This window comes from Amblyomma americanum, chromosome 4, assembly GCF_052857255.1.
Source record: "Amblyomma americanum isolate KBUSLIRL-KWMA chromosome 4, ASM5285725v1, whole genome shotgun sequence".
Taxonomy (NCBI): Eukaryota; Metazoa; Arthropoda; class Arachnida; order Ixodida; family Ixodidae; genus Amblyomma; species Amblyomma americanum.
In genome coordinates this window covers 129,071,322-129,089,954 of record NC_135500.1, presented here as the reverse complement: position 1 = coordinate 129,089,954, position 18,633 = coordinate 129,071,322, and the positions used below count along the sequence as shown (strand labels likewise).

At 50.6% G+C, this 18,633-nt stretch overlaps 1 protein-coding gene across 1 annotated transcript; it reads right to left on the bottom strand.

Moving 5' to 3' along the window:
* Positions 1-13,683: 13,683 nt before the first annotated feature.
* Positions 13,684-16,096, bottom strand: LOC144130367 (uncharacterized). The gene is made up of 3 exons (XM_077664293.1): positions 16,013-16,096; positions 14,739-15,024; positions 13,684-13,977 (listed from the first exon to the last, which is right to left on the bottom strand). The coding sequence occupies exons 2-3, from the start codon at positions 14,995-14,997 to the stop codon at positions 13,832-13,834; spliced, it is 405 nt and encodes a 134-aa protein (XP_077520419.1). The 5' UTR covers positions 14,998-15,024; positions 16,013-16,096; the 3' UTR covers positions 13,684-13,831.
* Between the last annotated feature and the right edge of the window lie 2,537 nt (positions 16,097-18,633).

Sequence of the window (18,633 nt, the reverse complement as noted above, 5' to 3'; positions counted from 1 at the left end):
ACGCTACAATGTTTGGCTTAGTCTGCATTAGAAACTACGTCGATACCCTAATATCAGAAATTTGTCGAGGACAACATGACTCCGCTGCACGTGAATCAAGTAATTGTGGATGGCACACTGTCTTTAGCCGTGACGGGGCGTGGCATTGCGCCAGTATTATTTCGAAGAGCGCGAACACGTGATCCCCGAATTCTGACGTCATCGGGTTTCTGCAGCTGCATACGACAGCAGAGGAAGGCGACGACACGGCAAACTCCGCCCAAGGTACCCGATGGGACTTCGTAGCGACATATTGCTGGCATAGTAGGAGAGTTCTCAGCTCCTCGGTGTGTCTTTGGACAACTGTGCTGCCGGTTACGTTCCTTTGTTCGTTATGTTGGTTTATGCTGGTTGCTATAGTATAAAACATCGGTGCGGGTGTACACATGTAACGACTACGCAATATAAGTGCTGCATGGAAGTCAGCTGAGGAACATCTCGGAGACAACCACTAAAGCCTCACTGATTGCATAGGCCTGAAACGTCTTTATTTTTTTCCCCCTATAAATGTCTAATGACAGCATCTATATTTTGGCACCGCATCACTCCTCCATCGTGTTTGTTTCCATCGGCGTATTCATTTATATATTCGTTTTTTTTTGTTCCTCAAAGGCCCTGTTATGAGGTTTGATAGGAGGAGTTTATATGGTGTAAGGCGGTAACGGTTAGGAATCCTTTTTATGGCGGTCTTGAATTGGTGACGGTCTGCCAACAAAGCGAAGTGGACGGGAAGCTTGTTCCAGTGCAGGTCCGTGCACAGAAAGCATGACTGCTGAACTTTAAAGGCGCTGGGGGCTTTGGAATGCCTGCAGCGGGAAAAATGACGGGCTGCACGCATGAAAATGTCAGGCAGTGTATGGTATATCGTAGATATGAAAAAATCTCTGATAAAGGCAAATAGATGCTTGTCTACAGCTTGAAGCTATGGTGCGGAGGTCAAGTTGGGATTTTTTATTCGGCTACACTGGTGCGACAGCAGTAGTTGAAAACAAAGAATCTGGCTGTAAGATATTAAATGGACTCGAGCAAACTGATTAAGCTACTTTAACAATTATCAACCATGTGTACACTCTGGTTTTGGTCTGACAAGTGCGACAAAGGCGAGTTGTATGACGGCAAGAGGTGCTAAGGCAAGGCTACGGCGTAAGTAGCGAAGGGTGCGATTAGCTGAGTTAGTAATTTGAGCTGTAGGATAGGACCAAGGTGCGACTCGGGAGATGTGAACGCCTATCGTTCAGAATAACAGGACAATGATTAAGGCGTTACGTCGGAGTTGTGTAGCCACGGCGGTGGTGAAAAGGGAGTAACGAAGTTCTATTAACATTTAGCTTCATCAGCCAGATGTCGCATTAATCTTGTATTTTGATGACACAGTTTGACGAGACCCTACACAATCATCTGCAAAAAGTCGCTTACTAAATGCACCCGTAAGGGGCGGGTCATTAGCATCGATTAAGAAAATTAGGGTCTTAGACGGTGCCTTGAGGCTCAACACCCCACAGGGCGTCGGAAATGAGTGGGAGTAGGAGTTGCGGAAATCGCACATCCAGTTCAATACACATGGGTCGAAGTTTAGACACGACAGCTTCAGCAGGAGGCGACGATGGGGAACTTTGCCGAGAGCTTTCTGAAAATCTAGAAAGAGAGAGTCAGTGGGTGTATCACGTATAATGCTGCGTGCCTCCTGACTTAGCGTCTGCGCGAAGCACGGATGCGACTGCACATAGCCTTCGGCCCATTATATGAACTCGAGTTCCACTTTGCCTATGTACCATAAAACCCAACACAACGCAACCTAACACTTCACCACTAAGGCACAAATGCTACTGGTTCTACCATCTCCACATCTTCCAGCAGGACGTCAGTCGACGTGAAAACATGCAAAGCCAAACCGCGTCGAGGAAACTATCGCAGCATCTGTAGCCTCGTATACATGAGCCCGACGTTGCGGGTCGAGTCGGGGCGCGCCAGATGTCGGGCTGGCCAGCCCGACCCCACCCCGTTTACAAGTGCCGGTTTTCTGTCGGGCGGAGATCGCCGCTACCCCTAGCGTCGAGGAAGCAAACCACGCGTGATGCAGGGGGAGGAGGAACGCCAAATGTTTCCTTTCCCGTCTTTCCAGTCGGTTGGTTCGCCCGTTCACGTGCGCGCTCTCCTCGAGGCCGGCAGCGGCTCGCTTTGATTTCCAATGGGTGTCTCCGCTGCTGTGTTGAGCTTCATGCTATGTTTGAATCAGCTCTATTTCATGGCGATTTTAGTGTCATGGATGAATGTGCACAACATGGTGCTTGCCGTGGCGATGTACCGTCAAAACGTTCGCTTCCGCCGCTTCCGAAGACTCACGTATGTCAGTATGTCACCTTCGTTTACGGAACCAGCTAACAACAAACTGAACTTTGGGGGCCGCATGACACGAGTGCTGACATGCACTGGATCTACTTACCATATTGGACGCTATCCAAGTCGATGTCGGCCTCTGCAGCGGAGTCAACACCGTACATACGTGCTTGAACGAGTGGCCGATGGCTTAATAGATCGCTCATATGGCCGAACCACTTCCATGCTGATGGGGACGCTCCGCTCTTGTTCTGTTCCAACAGCTCCTAAAATCCACGAATAAATTACCTGAGAGGTACACAAGGGCAACTTTTTCAATACTTACAAGCGTAAACCTTTTTTTCATGTTTTTCCAGCAAGTGCGCAGCTGTTCCCATGTAAAATTATAGCCCATAGCGCGCATCTCCCGCTCCAATTCTTTATACACATCTTGGTTCCTCTGGCGCTTGCTGTCGAGTGCTTCGCTCACGCTTCTAGCTTCTATAAGCGCCAAGAAACTTTTAATAGATTCTTCGCTCCACGCCGCGCGCACGCTCGTACTGGCCATGGTACTCGTACTTGCTGCCATTTTCCCGCAGTACGGGACCAGAAAATATCTCCGAGTTCCTGCGCAGTGCCAGCCAGACAAGAGAGGAGGCAAGAGACGAGACAAGGAGGGGAGGCGCTTAGCCGATGCGGCAGCGTATACATGCTTCCTAGAACCGGGTCGGGCAACGTCGGGACGAGTCAACCCACCCCCGCAGCCGGGCTGGCCCAGCTCGACTCGACGACCACTTATCTCGACCCCCTAGCGTATACATGAGCCCGACAACCGGTTTTCTACCCGACAGCCGACTTAACCCGACTTTTGTCGGGCTCATGTAAACCCCCTGTATGTTAGCTCGTTGACCACGAGAAGGCACATGACAAAGCAAGCTTTACGGGAACTCGTTATCGTGGGAAGTACACATGGCAACGCGCAGCTGTTTCGTGATCGATTTCAAACAGCCTTGCTAACTCAGTTACCCTGCTCCTCCCCTTTCCGTCCAAATCCCCCCTCCCGCTTCCAGCCTTCCCTCGGTCCCTCTTCGAGCAGCGGCAGTCCTGATAGCGACGTTTTGCGGTTAAACGTGTTTGTATGCACGTTCGCATGGCTGGCTGGCTGGCTGGCTTACTGGCTTAATGTCCCCCGTCGCCTACGCGAAGAAGAATGAACGACGACATCCATTTGAGCCATTTCACAGAGACAGCCTTGACTGCATCAAGAGCCATAGGCAGCAGCCTCAGTGCGTTCAGAGCACGACACCGCAGCGGTCGCTATCTCTTGCTGGTCGACGAGGATGCACGTGTGCTTGCGCACACGCAGCTGGGAGGCATTCGGCCAGCCATAGCTCAGGGGGAGGCTTTATCGGGAGTCAGACCCAGGCGGCCAAAGAATACACTCGTACACATACTCATCCGGCGCGCGCATCGGTCATCGAGGGGCTTTTCGGCGAGTAGCGCCCGGGGCTGTTGGCGCGAGCGCGTCCTCGAGTCGACGGCGGCGCGAACAGAGAAGCGTGATGGCTGCGGAAAAAACAAAAAAAAAAAGACAGCGTTGTGTGCGCGCCGCAGAACGGCTGTTGCGAGCCGTTATGGCTGCCAGGCTTCTCTCGCGCGAGGATCGCGAATGTGGAACTGATGTGTGTGTGCTCTCGGCGTTGGCGGATCGCCTCGGGGAGGCTAGCTGGAAGCGCCAGCGATGAGCGCAGAGGGAGGGCTTGCGAGCGTGTAAAGCGGAGTGGCAGTATGTTTGTTTTGAATGTACATTAAAATTAGAAAAAAAACTCACAGGACGTTTACGACTCTGTAAAGCGAGGATCAGCGATAGCTGTTCAGGAGTTCAGTTTAGGCATTTAGGTGTTTAGTCACGCTAAGACTGGTACAGTGGTCACGTGATGCATCCCTGCAATGGCAGGTGGTTGTTCCAAACAGATCCACCCGGAGTATTATGCGACCCAGGTTGACCGGCGCAACCGGTGGGTGCGTTCGTACGCACTGTAAAAAAAAAAAAAACCGCTAGAAGGAAGAAAACAAAACCTGCGCTCTCGGGGATCTAATCCCTCACACGTATATGCTGTCAGAAGAGCCCAACAGTGCTTATTTAAACAATTTTCGCTTTCGCCTACAATTTTTTTAAACGGAAAAATTGGAAACTCAGCATATCGTTCCTCTTGATGGGTTCAGATGTAAATGCAGCCGCGCAGACCACCTCGATCTTCCTCATCACGTGGGCTATACGTATTGTCTCGCGTCCTTTGATCACGTTTAATCACGCCCTGATTATAGGCTTCCTCTTTCTTACAGTCGTGAAACCTTTTTTTCCTCTGTACACAGCTACCAACGCCTCAAATTCGACGTGCTTTTGTGTGTAACGATTCACAATCTCCGCGCGTGGGTGTATAGAGGCGATGTAGATTCTTTCAGAGACAGCAGATATCTCTGGACGTGGAAACTCTAGAAGTGACTATCGAGGGCCTTCCGCTCCAGGCATCGCGTACGGGCGGCGCGCCCCAGGTCCTGTGGCAAAGCGCGCGCGTGCTCAAGGCGCGAGTGACTGATGATGACGCCGTCGTGGACGGCGCCCACGGAGCAGCGGTGGCGGCAGCGTGACGTGTCCCTCTTTTCTCGGCTCTCAGCCACGCTGACAGGGATTCGTGACGTCGGTCCCGTCGTGATCGAGCGCCCCCACCGCCGTCACGAGATGACTCCCGCCCCCGTATTGTACAGTACACTACATATGGCCCGGGGGTCAAGTAGCTAGGCTGCCCGGAGGGCACAGACTATGCGCCTGTGAGGAGTGTATCCGAACCCTCCCTCATGTCCCGGACCTCCCCTGTTTCTCCCCCTTGCCAATGACGCGGCAGTCAGTTTACCTTTTTGTCATTTTCATACGCACGTTGGTTGCGTCTTTGTTTTTCAACTTCGCCCATTTCCTTTCCGCTCGCTGCCACTACTGGCCTGTCATCATCGGTCGTTGTAAGTGAACACCCCACTCGACCCCCTCTCTGATCGCTGCACCCTGGGCAGCAGCCAGGGATCGTTCAATTAATCTCTCCGCCGTCATGCGGCGCACGGGATTCATTCAAGTGGGTCACGGGGGCCCCTCCATCGCATGACGCTTGTTGTTGTTATTTTTTTGGCGTTGTTCTTGTATTCTGCGAGCATTTATTTCCTTTATGGAAAGATTTTTCTCGCCCATCCATAATATTGCAAGCCTTTGTTTAGCTCGTGTCGGCCCGTGTCTGCCTTTTCGCGTCTTCGGCACATCCGCTGACTCCTTTTCCGACCGTTCAACATATTGCTCCGAGAAGCTCCATTCATCCGAAGAGATTGACTTCCCCTACTCTGTATCTATCTGTAGACTGGGAGTAGTGGGGATGAGAACGTATACAACGAAAGCATGTAGAGGGCCACCCTTTCATATTAGCCATACCTCTTCGATGGACGCTTGACACGCGTGGAACGCAGTTCACTTGCTGCATTATAGACAATAAAAAAAACCCTGGAAACCCCGATAGGCAAAGATGTATACAATTGATCCTACTCGCATCGATGGCAAAATAGCCTCCAAGTAATAGCAACGTTCCGACTTAAGTAACTGTCCGTAGATTTCTTCTTCTAGAAGAAGGGTAGGTGTGAAAAGTACAGCGTAGTATGCGGATGTAAAAAGTTGGAGGGTACACTTAAGCTCCGCCTCAAGGGCCTGACGCGATAACCTATTGCGTTTATTCTCATATATGCAGAAGGTACAGTGGTGCATCGGTTAAGCGATGTGCCACTGCCCTGCGATGGCAGGTGCTCCCAGCGGTGGGCCTTGTGCGATCGAAGTTGCTCTTCCCGAGCGACCAATCACTAACTGCCACCTTCCACAACCTGCCCATCTGATAGTGAGCAAACTGCCATGGTGGGCAGTTTGCTCACTCTCATGTGGGCAGGTTGCGATGACGCCGCAAGGTCACATTACCTCGGTGGTCCACCTGCCTCCTAGGTTGCTCTCTGGGGACCACCTGACAGAGCCATGGCCGCCATTTATCGCTCACAACGCCGACGCAGACAACGCCGACACCGGTTTTCTGTAGAACATTACCGTGTCAATAGCAGCATGGAAGACGCTATCCCATTTCATGGCCGACGTACCACGAGGGACAAGAGTCTCCAGGACGTGTAAGCGGCAATCAAAGCCAGTACCATGCTTGTAAAAGCGAGGGTCAGACTCCCGTTCTCTGATGTGTGATAGTCAAATGAAATCATCGTTTGCTTATGTAGTATACTTACGCACCGAGATAGCATTTCGCGGCTCCCGGAGACTTTGTCCACCATGGCACAAACGTAATGATCAGGGGTTTGCTTATTGCCGCTCTGAATTATGTTATTTCAGAGATCGTAGTTATTTAATCGCATTTAGCCGATCCGAGTAACGGGATAGCAATGCGGACACTTACTTGCACAAAACACACTGCGGTGTTGTAAAGGATGACTCGCTCGCGGAGTTCCTCACAATCCCGAGGAGAAACAGTTCCTTAGCGCAGGGTGTCAATATTTGCAAAGCAAACTTGGTAAATATAGAGTAGATGAGCAAATTGATGCTATATGCTCAGGCGCCTCCATCACCCATAGCAACCTGCTCGTCTTTCCAACTAGATGTTTCTTCAATCCTGCATAACTTTTAACAAGAAAAAAAAAAATGCTTACATAACAAGCTGCGTTTGGAAGCTGAGTTGACAAATCTCGACTCCGCAGCTCTTAGATCGCGAACGCACGTCCCGCTGGAACACAGACTGAACCCAGAGTATTCGGGATGTCTTATTTCTTCCCAAAGAATAAAAGAGAAGCAAGACACATTTAGTAAACAAAATGCCGCAACACTGACAACGTTAGACTTGTCTAGCCGCCGTGCTTTATAGCGAGTCCTGCCTGCGCCGGTCATGTTGGAAGCGAGTCCGCAGCAATCTCGGCGCTCGCTGTATGCTTGTACAAGAGACCTGGAAGAGGGCACAAGACTTAGCGTGTTGGCTTCAACCTCTCTTTTCCTGTTTGCCGTTGCTGCGGCTAAACACCGGGCTGAGGGAAAGCAAAAACACGCAGACAGTCAGGTAGAAAACTACAATCCTTCTACCCTCGTTTTGATTGCTTGTCCTCCCGGGGGCATCGCAATGCCCGCCCGCCTACGCTCGCCTGCCCAGCGATCGGGGTCAGCTCCGAAGGTTATCTTCTTTCGTGCGGCGCGACTGTCCGTATATATGTGTGCACGTGTTTGTTGTATGTTCGTGCCTTACTGTTTTGGTGGTAGAAGCCACTCCTTTTTCTCTTCACTTCCTCCTCCTCCGCATTCCCCGTCGTCCTGTTATTTTGCTTTGGACCCTCGTCTGTCTGGTGTGTGAGGTCTTCTCCATCCTTGCTCCTTTTGCGTTGCTGCCTGCCCTACTTGCTCCCGAAACGTCTTCTCTGTCTTTCGGCCTCTTGGCGTCCACGTGCTGCGTCACACGACTTCCTCCTTCATATTTCTCTCTCCGCCTCTCCCATCTCCTCCGCTCTCCTTCGCCTGATGGGACTTTGGGGTTGTCATTCGCCGCCGCCCTGCCCGCCTTCCGTCTCTGCTTCTGCCACATCGCGGCCTTCTTTCAATATCCGCCTGCGCGCCCTCTGCCGCACTTTACTCGATACCCCCAGGTCCCGGCGTGCGGTGTTTTCGCATCCTTTCGACGACGTAAGGTCACGCCACGACCCGTGAGAGTAAACACCCGTGCGCTTTGTGTTTACCCTTTTCTCGCTTCTTACATCCTGCTCGCCTTTCCTTTTTCCACCCCGTTTTGTTTTGATCTGTTCCCCACTTCCTTGAAGCCGGCGTTCCCCTATCGCTCCTTTCACCAGTTCGCTTCCTCTTTCTGTCATCATTCCCGGTGTCTTTCTGGACCATTCTGCCGTTAGGCAAAGGCCGGGGCAAGAAGAAGAGCAAGGGAAGACCGCGAGGTTGAGGGGACGCCGTCTATTGCGCGGAAGCTGCTGTTTGCAGGGACTAAGGGAACCGGCGCGAGCGAACCAAGCCGCTGGGGCCCTTGGTGCCAGCCGCCGTGGCCGCTCATTGGACTCTGCGGTGCTGTAGGACGGGATTTGCGGCCTATTCCCTCACCTAGTCTCATCTCTTCGGCGTCGTTAACGCCCCTCCATCTCGCCCCTCTCCGACTTTCAACGGCGCCAATGCGAAAGCGGCCACGGGTGGCGGCAGGCAGAAGCTGTGGATCCCGGGAGGTTCCGCAAGGCAAAGGGGTGTATAGAGTTTCCCCCAAGGAAAGTGTCACCATCCTGCTGGATACACACCTAGTTTTATCGGTTCGCCAAACTTCTGATACTGACTGAGGGCTCATAACGACCGTTTTAGTGCTGGCGCAACGTCCCAAACCTAGATTTCTGCGCTTTCACTGATCAGACTGGACTGTTACGTTGCGGTTATGCTCCAGTTTTGACGTTGTTGCCCCAGTTAGGCTAAAGTGCTGTTGAAGGAGATCTCCCAGTTTTCTCGCTCGGGGTTCGACAGTTTCACTTACTGACCATCTTTGCTCATTAAGTCAACCTTGCTATACAGCAGCATGTGTTTGTTTCTTCGCTGTGCTGAGTATGCGGTTGCATTTTTTAAAGGAACGCCACTGTTTCTACGCCGCTAGGCGGGGCGCTTACTGCTTTAATGCAGCGTGAGTGCTGCTGTTGAAGGCAATCCTCAAATATTGACATGCACGACCCAACAACTTATATAACATGTGTGATATAGGTGGAAGCGGTTGCTGGATGAAATCATTCAAAATTAAGCTGTGGGCGGAAAGGCATTTCAGTGACACTTGCGATGCGTTTATTTTCTCCTTATTAACGTTAGACTCATTGTTACAATCGATAGAATCAAATATCATTCGCCCTAGATTTTAGAGGCTTAATTGAGAGACAGACAGCTCGTCTTCAACGTTTTCTACCGGTAGAAGATAAGGAGGTCAGAAACAAGCCTCTTATATAAATATAAGTACAATTCCTTCGGCGGAAATGAGAAAAGTAGGCTTCTTCGCTGTTCAAATGCGCAAAAGTAGCGCAGCTCTCGCCTCCTCTTCCGTTCTGTCACTCGTATCCTTGTCTCCGCCGCCGTGCATCTTTTCTTCCTTGGCTTGCGGACGAAAGGCTCACCCCCGGTTCGGTCGGTGCGCGGGGCCGTTTGTTTTCTTGTAACGCGCCGCATTTTCAAAGGCACTCGGCTTTTATCTGCGCGCTGAGCGAACGAAAAATCGAGAAAGAGAAGACACTGGAGCGTTTTATTTCGCCTACGTGGTTTCGCCGCCGCGCGCGCGGCTCGGAATTGTCGTAGAAATCAGAGCCGTCGGTCGGTTCGCCGGTCTCCCATTGAAACATCCGGGAAGCGAGGAGGACCCTCCTTGAGGAAGAAGATAACATCGCTTTCCTGGAAACGCCATGTGCTGGCGAAGCGACACAATTTGGTAAAGACTCAATCTCGCTGATGCATCGCTCTCCAGCAAGAGAAAGAGAAAGAGAGGCGAAAGGAAAGGAACGAAGAAATCAGGACTAATGAACAACAGAATAGTAGGCAAGGGTTGTGCTGCTATGGGCGTCCAATCACCCAACGCGGCTGCGCCGGCGAAAGGCTTATTCTGCTTAGCGCAGAATCCACGTTTTTTCTTTTTTTTTGCCGCGGCGCGGAAGAGGAGAACGGTTATACTGCCTTGATCGGAAAGTTCTGGACGTCATGCTCAACATTGGACCTGTCCTCCCCCTCTATCTCTGCCACCCAATCCCCGCTTGTGACGCGATGCCATGGGGGGGGGGGGGGGGGGGGGGGGGGAGGGGGGAGGCAATGGCACGAGGTGCTCCTTGATTGCCCTCAGAGCGTGCGCTATTTGGCGGCAATATCCAATCGACGGCGGACGGAGCTGCCAATCGAATGTCGGTGGCAGCGCGGCACGGCCACAGCGGCCACCCCGAGCCCATTTCCGCCCCTCATAACGTTTTTTTGTTCCTTCTTATCCATCGCCGGCAAATCATAGCACCCCCCCCCCCCCCCCCCCCCCCCCCCCCCCCTATTCCTCCTCATGTTGATGCTCCCTGATTAGGAGCAATATAGCTGGCGTGATTTCGCGTTCGCGTGTCTCCCATTTGGAAGGGCTTTCCGTGACTCGACCTCGGGACAGGCTCGCCCAGATACGATCGTGGTCATTCGAAAGGGTTACTTGCCTTTGCGCGTAGTTCAGGGCGTCAAACTTCCGATAATTTAGCGCCGTACGCGTATGTGCGTGTCCCGTGTGAATTGCCAGCTTCCCTGGAATACTACCGGTTACTCAGAGCTCAGCAGAGTGAGGCAGTTTGTGGATAACATCGCGAGCGTATGCTTGCAAGAGGAGCAGGCCGATTTTGTGCTCTGCTACCAGTATGTGTTACCCCTGTGCTATGGTCCTACTGAGGAGTAATTCTTTTCTTCTCAAATTTCATTTATGGCAGACCGTTACAACAGTGATGACGTCGCTACTATCGTCAGAAAAAAGAAGCACCTGTATATCTTATCGTGCAACACAGGAACTGTTGCAGTATAGGCCCGGCGATAATTCAGCCTCCCTACGGACGTTTGGACTTTATGCTCTCAATCGAGGAACTCGCACCATGACTGCAACGTACAGCTCCCGTCAAAAGTATACAGCCCAAAGAGTTTGCTTGCGAGGCCTGCAGTGTGCCTCGTTATGCATCCTCAGCAACCGTAATCTCTCAAAAGAGGAACGGCTTCGCGTCCTCAATCCTTCCTATCTTTGGACTGCTAGCTTTCCTAGGAAGCCGCGCTAAACAGCTTCAAGCAAACCCCTTGGGTTGTATACTTTTGATGGGGGCTGTACATGGTTTTACAGAGGCCGTAAAATACTGGGTACATTGTGATGTCCCGTGACTCTATGGCAAAATGAGAAAAAGAGCCTTTTAGTGGTGACGCCTCAAGCGACTCTGTCCTTCCGGTGCATTCAATGTCGGCGATCGTGTAGAAGTTGCACCAAAACTACATATCTCTCAACCACAACGCAAGACTTTCGCCCTTTTTTAAAATCGTGATGAAGAGGGTAGTGAAATGGCTGGGATATCTCTGGTAAACAAAGGACTAAATTTGCAGCGCAATGCAGGCCAAGCATCGTGGGGGCATGCGGGATATAGCGTCCGATACAATCAGCCTTTTCAACGAACAGCATGATACTATAGTTTAAAGTCACATGCTGTACAACTCGGCGATAGCACACGTCCTGTCACTATACGGAAGGACTGCCGTGCTAAGACTAAGGAAAGAGCCCTACTCCTCGCGCCTAAGTGCCTCTAAAGGAATTTATTTTCTCATACTGGGAAGTTGACTGCTGGAAATACAGGCAATCACGCGCATAGCTTTTGATGATTGTACGGATCATTTTGAGTAAAAAATGAAAGCACTTGATTCAATATGGATGCTTAAAGTGTGTGGAACTCTAACGGTTGACACATTACAGCATGGATTCGCCTGCCATAGCAGTTGTATTCACTATGGTAAAAAAACTCCGAATATTGGTTTATTCGTTATATTGTGTGTGTGTGTGTGTGTGTGTGTGTGTGTGTGTGTGTGTGTGTGTGTGTGTGTGTGTGTGTGTGTGTGTGTGTGTGTGTGTGTGTGTGTGTGTGTGTGTGTGCGTGCGTGCGTGCGTGCGTGCGTGCGTGTGTGTGCGTGCGTGTGTGTGTGTGTGTGTGTGTGTGTGTGTGTGTGTGTGTGTGTGTGTGTGTGTGTGTGTGCGCGTGTGTTAATTATTGTTCACAAGAGCTTGCTCGAGACAAACTGGATCGCATAAATTCCACCCGTAGCAACTGCCTTCACTAAGTTAGCGCGAAGTTAAGCAGTATTAAGTGTCTCTGCCGACTTTTTGTGAATTTGCGTTACCAAACCGCTAATACGTACAGGTGAGAAATTGTTTTGAATTTTGCTTTAATCGTTATAATGGATTAGTACGTCATGAAATATCGAGGTCTGGAATATCTCGATCGCATTCTAGCAACATCATGATATCACTGCTTGCCTGGTCTGCAGTCAGGAGTTTCAACGCTTAAGCTTCCAAAGAGTGTTGTATAAGAATAACTTTGTGTAAGTCATTTTAAAAAGAACAAACGGACCGGACGGTTACCGGATTGCAACACGAGATTCAGCGACAGCTTTTAATTTACTTATATCTTGCGACATGTTTAGAGAATATGAGAGCGACCTCATGTCTCTATAGTCCTAGAGCACTCTTTTTAGTTTTCCACTCATACTCGTTTTTCGACTTGCTCTCCCCTCCAGTACGCCGCTCTAGGCCCGCAGCGCCACCGGTGACTAGGGTCAAACATGTTACCGACGACCCTCCTCCTCGGGCAGCGCGTTTCGCAGCAGTTGCTGCAGATGGACCGTGCTACATTCTCGGCATTCTCTTCCTCCTCCTCACACGGTAAGCACCCTGCGGTGACACATTCCTGCGCTATCGTTTACCCTCCAGGTGATTCCTGTGGCAGCCACCAACCGGTTGCGCCTTCTGCACACTCGCCATACTCACCTCTTCCACGGTAACACTCTCAGAGTGATTTCCATGGCAACGCGCCTGTCAGTTACACCAACCACTGCAAATGCTACTACTACTACTACTACCACCACACGAAACCCATGAACGGGCGCTTAACTGCTATGAAAGTCACAATGAGCAATGCTATTCATGCGGCGTGGTATGCGTTAGCATCAGTGTTTTCCCCTGACGGTGGCGGGTGGCGTGAATCAGTCTATCAGTCGCTGTGTGACACGCCGTACCCCCTCGCCACTATTCCCATCCACGCCTAGACTGACTGGCGACCACTCTTTCTCTCCAGCCCGTCGACTACCACCTACTCGTCCTCTCTACCCCTCTCCATTTACCCCTGCCCTCTCCATCTATCCTTTCCTTCGATCTCCCTCTCGCCTTTTTCCTTTCTCCATTTGACTCCTCTCACACGCCGTCAACGCCGTACACTTTCTGCGCTAATGGGTGTTCTAATGCTAACGCATTAAAATAAAAAAGACAACATGGTGTTCCCCGTGATTGAAAGCGTCATGAAGAAACGCGATGAACTAAACTCTGTTGTATGCGCAAGTGATGCTGACATCGTTGTTCTGACTGAGACAAAGTCATCCATGCCGCAGCCTTTTCTGTGAATCGTCTTTTAAATGCATGCGTTCGCAATAAATCGTCAGCTGGAAGTCAGCGCTCCTGGTGACTTCTTCTTTGTTTTATTCTTTGTTTTTAGAGCTGTTTTACAGTTGTTTGACAAAAAAGCCGGGAACATCAGCCCATATACATGTTTTATTTTTTTGTGGCGAACTTTGCATCGCCTTGACACATCATACGATCGGAGTCACAAATTTGTGTAAAGTGCACCGCTGAAGCTAGGCGTCTTCTAGGCTCACGTTCTTCAGGCCGACCGGCCTGCGAGGTCTCCTAGGGCCCCTAGGCAAATCTTCGCCATACGCTGCTCGCTGCTCGTCATTGTCCCACGGCCTGTAGGGCTCCGTAAACGCGGGCAGAGGCTGACCTGCAGGCAAGGCGAGGCGCCTCAGGCACGTCCAGATGCACGGGTGCGCCCTGCAGGGGACTCAAAAGGTTCAGCGCGTGGTCACCTTTTCCCTCAGGTGGCATGGGTTTTAAAAATACGAGGGTGACTATGAAGGTCCAGTTTTCAATTTTTTTTTCAGGTACGTCGGCTTGTGTCAAACCAAGCTTCCCCAAAGGAAGATTGAGGATAGTGGTGGGGAACGCCTGCAGGGCTTTATGACCTTGCAGGCGTTCCCCACCACTATATCCGCCATAAAGGATGGCGGACTGAACGCTGTGACGAGTGCCACCGTGGCTTTGGGATCAAGACAGGCTTGAGAGTGAGCAATGTAGCGATTCTCCAGCCAATGGCGTCGGCCGATTCTTATGAACCTTCTGAGGATCCGGGGAGTGGCAGATGAAAGGGGATAGTCCCCTCCCTCCATGATCAGGGATTGTCCCCTCATTCCATTGTCATGCAGCAGGCTCACGAGATTCGGCGAATGCCGTTGACTGGAAGTGGGTCCTTTGACGGGGAAAAACCGCTTCGTTCTAGAGTTGTATCCGATTATATCACTATCGGTTCTTCGCCCCGAGGTACGGCGAAAAAACGGGAGTTAATACCTATCGTTCTTTGATGCGGACTGTCTCAGCTACCATGAATAGAGACTGTAGTCTTGGTGCCTCTTGACCAGGACACCCTGTGCAAACATCTGTGTATGTACTAAGTTCGAAAGGGCACGGAGAAGACAGGATGCTCACTCTTGGCCCTGGCGTCTCGCCGGATGTTGACGAAGCAACCGACGAGCAGTGCGCCCACGAAGGCGCCGGCCGCAGCCACAGCGCTCCTCCGGACCACGGCCGGAGGACGCAGAAGCCATAGGTGCAGAGCCCCGGACACGGTGCTTGCGACCAACGCCGGTAGGGCCACGTCGTGAGACTTCCAGCGGCCGTCCTCGGCGCCGAGGACGACGTCTTCGTCCCGAGGTCGGTTCTCCCCCTTCCAGGAACCGTCGTCCATGGCGGGCCCTGTCGCCTCCTAGCCTCCCTGTACAGGAGCCAGTCGTCAGACGATGGCTAGGGCGTGAAGGTGAGTCTGATGCAAGCAGTACCTTATATAGTACTCCCAGAAAAGAAAAAAAAGGTGTTTAATGGGACACTGACGACAAAGTCAAGTTGGTCTCTGAGGATAGACTACCGCATTGTCACACCCAGCAATTCTGGACAAAAGCATTTTTGAGCGGGAAACCGTTTATGAACGAAATTTTTCATACAATCTAAGATTTCACTATAACAACAAATATATCCGCAGATCACCTGAAGGCAGTCTTGTATTTTTTTTCTATTCAAGTTTTTGCTATCGTCAAAAGCTTTCCCCATTGTATTTTTTATGGAAGTCCTAACTGTACGACGCGATCGCTGCAAACGCTTTAAAAGTAAGATTGTGCTACATATCAGAATAATTCAATATTTCCATAACAGTGTCTTACAATTCTGCAATTTTAAACAATTTTGTCCGAGAATGCTGGACTTGAAAAAAAAAAGAGAGAGACCACTGTCACCGAAAACGGAGCCGCCATAAGTAAAAAAAAAAAAGCAAGAAGAAAAATGCAGATGTCGCCACCACTGCTTTATTTCGCAAGTAAAATGCGTGCGTCGTCCCCGAATTTTCCGCCCGAATCCAAGAGGCTATGCTACACCGCTATCGAGGTAGTTGTGCGAGAGAAACCACCTCTTCACTATCTGGTCTCAATAACCTACTCTGTTTCATTAACCGCTTCCGTTAAGTCATTCCTGTTGCATTTTAACGTAGTACGTGGTATATTGAGAAACCACTTGCTTTGCATGACATGCCACAGTTCGCAATTAATTCTATCCGCAAGTAACACACCGCAAGCCTACCTCACTGTAATAGGATACATTTGCCTGGCACTGCAATAAATTACTTCGTGCGTGGTACGCACCAACCTCTCTCGAAATTTCGTCCCCCTTACGCTGGTCTGTGCACAGAGGGGAAAGCTTTGCAACAAACTTACCGGTAGGCACAGCCTTGCGCTGGTCTCGGCCATAACTGCAGCTGCGAGTCAGGAAACCATCTTCGTCTTTCTCGTTGCATGTACCGAAAGCGTGCATCGACATCCTCTGACTGGCTGCAGCTGCGGCTAGTCCTGTCTGATAATTGGTTCTGCTGACCCGTGTGCATATAAAGATGCAGTAAATCTCTGCCATCCCAGCTCAGCTCGCAAGATTTCAAGCAAATTTTTAATAAGTACAATAAAGAAGCATTTTACAAGGCAGAGAGATGAAGGAAGAGGTTCTACGGGAGGGACCGGGATTAAATGCACCGATTTTTGTTGTTTTCAACATGTTGAGGGTTATCTGAGAGCTTGCAGATATCTATCCGCACCTCTGTACTCTATCCTACTGCAGAGAGTATTGCATCTGTTGGATTCAATGCGCGGTGACTCCGAAATGGCAACGCATTGCTAGTGTGATGCACTTACTTTGCTTGTTTTTCTTTCTGTGTACTTTGCTTTCAGTCTAGTTGTGTCTGAATTCTCTTGCCTCTTTCGGTGTAGTTTGAGTGGCTCAGCAATGGTAGAACACAGCAAGGCCTCGTGGTTGTTCGACCTATGTCTCATGGGGAGCTTAAGACACAGTGGGACCTATGTTGCCCAAAATTTACTCGCCTACGTGAAACCTACTACAGCTGCTTTATGCAGTTTCTAGTCGAACGTCAACTGCCCGAAGCTCGCACTGCTATACTGCCGACTTTCCGTATTATATATTCACTGACATTGTAAAGTTCCATGTTGTCGAGTGTACCATACTTTTCGTTCATTTTCGTTAACACTAATTCGGTGCAGCAGGACGCAAGGCCAAACTTGCGAAGCGGAACGCGTCCACCAACGTGCGCAAGATTATATTACCGCTCTGTTGTTAAAGCATTGCCTCAGTGACATTTTCGATGGACGCAAACTCTGACTTACGATACGGACGTGTCCTCGCGCAGCAATTCTTTATTCTTTGAAGGCACCCGACGACGCTCAGAAAGATGGCGGCTTCGAGTGGAGTGATAAAACTTTTGAGTGTGTTCCCTCTCCTCCATGGCCGATCGGGAACCCTGACCAGCCACGACAGCACTGCACCGAACTGAGACGACTAAGTGTAGTACGTCAATGGCGCCGGCATAAATGCGCAGCGTCTTCTCCGCACAGCTCGTCGAACGGCGTTGCCATGTTATGCGGCCCGTACGTCTATGTATGCGCATTCGAAATGGCCGCTGCCCATGTAAATGGAGCTCTCGTTCCGGGAGCGTATACGGCTGCCACAACGCATATGCGCGACGTTGCGACTTTCGCGAGCAGGGCCCTCCGGGCCTCTCGCTCTTCTTCTTTTTTTTTTTGCCTTCCTGTCTTTCTGTTCGGCACTTGCCTACGAGCAAGGAAAGGCGCAAGTCTATGCAGCTCCTCTCTGGCTAAGCGGCAGCCATGAATGACTAGAGTGCAATGGACAGAACGCCTAACTTGGCAAAAGAAAGGTGAAAAGAATAGTGGCGGTCTCACTCTTCGTATCGGGACAGCACGCAAAAGTCGAAAAGCAGGAGCTCTCGGGTAGACGACCGCTCCTCATCGAAGCATGTTGGAGCGCAGGTACTTTTCCGTGTGTACTAAAGGCTGCATGCGTAGTACGTGATGAGAAAGGAGCGCTATGTAAGAGATCCCTGCTTAGAATTAACGAGCCCCAGTGTACGCTCCCTAGCATATTAAAGGCAGGAAAATCAAAATTTTTACCCTGCGTTAAAATGCATCGTGTGTCTCTAAAGGTCAACGACCGTGCGTTAATCATAATCGTGAGTACTATTCTATTTTGTTCTCCGGGTTAACACAGGGCTCGGATTTCAGGGCCAAAACAAAGACGTGAGTGATTCTCGGGAGAAGCTGTTATGACACTTTTTTCCCGGATGTTTCTCTCCTTTATCGAAACCAACAGCGCGAGAAATCCGAGCAATTCTCAGCGCAAACTCAGCTAGCGCGCGCTAGCTGGGAAGGTAATGTGATTTTTCGTTGTTACGGTTCACATTCATGCTCTAGAGCTGGCACGTATGCTAATGCTTAAAGCCCATATAGTCTTATTAGTCCATATAGTCTTATAGCCCACGTCGTTAGGGTAGGCGGGGGGGGGGGGGGGTCGATGCGCCAAGCGACCCTTTGCTTTCCCCGTATGCACTCGGGGGCTCTCGCTTGTACTGGGGGGGAGGGGGGAGGCGCTTCCGCGTGTGCTGGCGTCCTGGTACGCAGCTGAAAAAGAGGGGCGGCCTTACAGTGGAATACAACGGTATGACCTTCTGTCCTGAAGAATATAACTGTACAGCGGTGTTGAGGCCTTTGCGATTACTAATTCGAAATATAAGCGTGAGGGGGGAATAAAAGAAGTTAAAATGCCTGGAATTTAAGAATATTAAGGAATAGTTTGGTACCTTCATTAGGGCTAGACAAAAGGAGGTCAAAGAAGGGGGGAGAGACATTCAAGGCGAACAGAGGACTCGTCTTGAAAAGCAATCCAAGCGTCTTCAAAGCTTGGTGCACTCACGTGCAATATAGGCGCGACGTTGAAGAAGCGTAATAGTAAGAAGCACCGCGAATAGACAAGGACT

Excerpts from the sequence above, each read along its gene's own strand:
- LOC144130367 (XM_077664293.1), bottom strand. The coding sequence starts at position 14,997 with ATGGACGACGGTTCCTGGAAGGGGGAGAACCGACCTCGGGACGAAGAC. Across the intron at positions 13,978-14,738 it reads GCGAGACGCCAGGGCCAAGA|GTCAGCCTCTGCCCGCGTTT; the intron begins GTGAGCATCCTG and ends CCTTGCCTGCAG.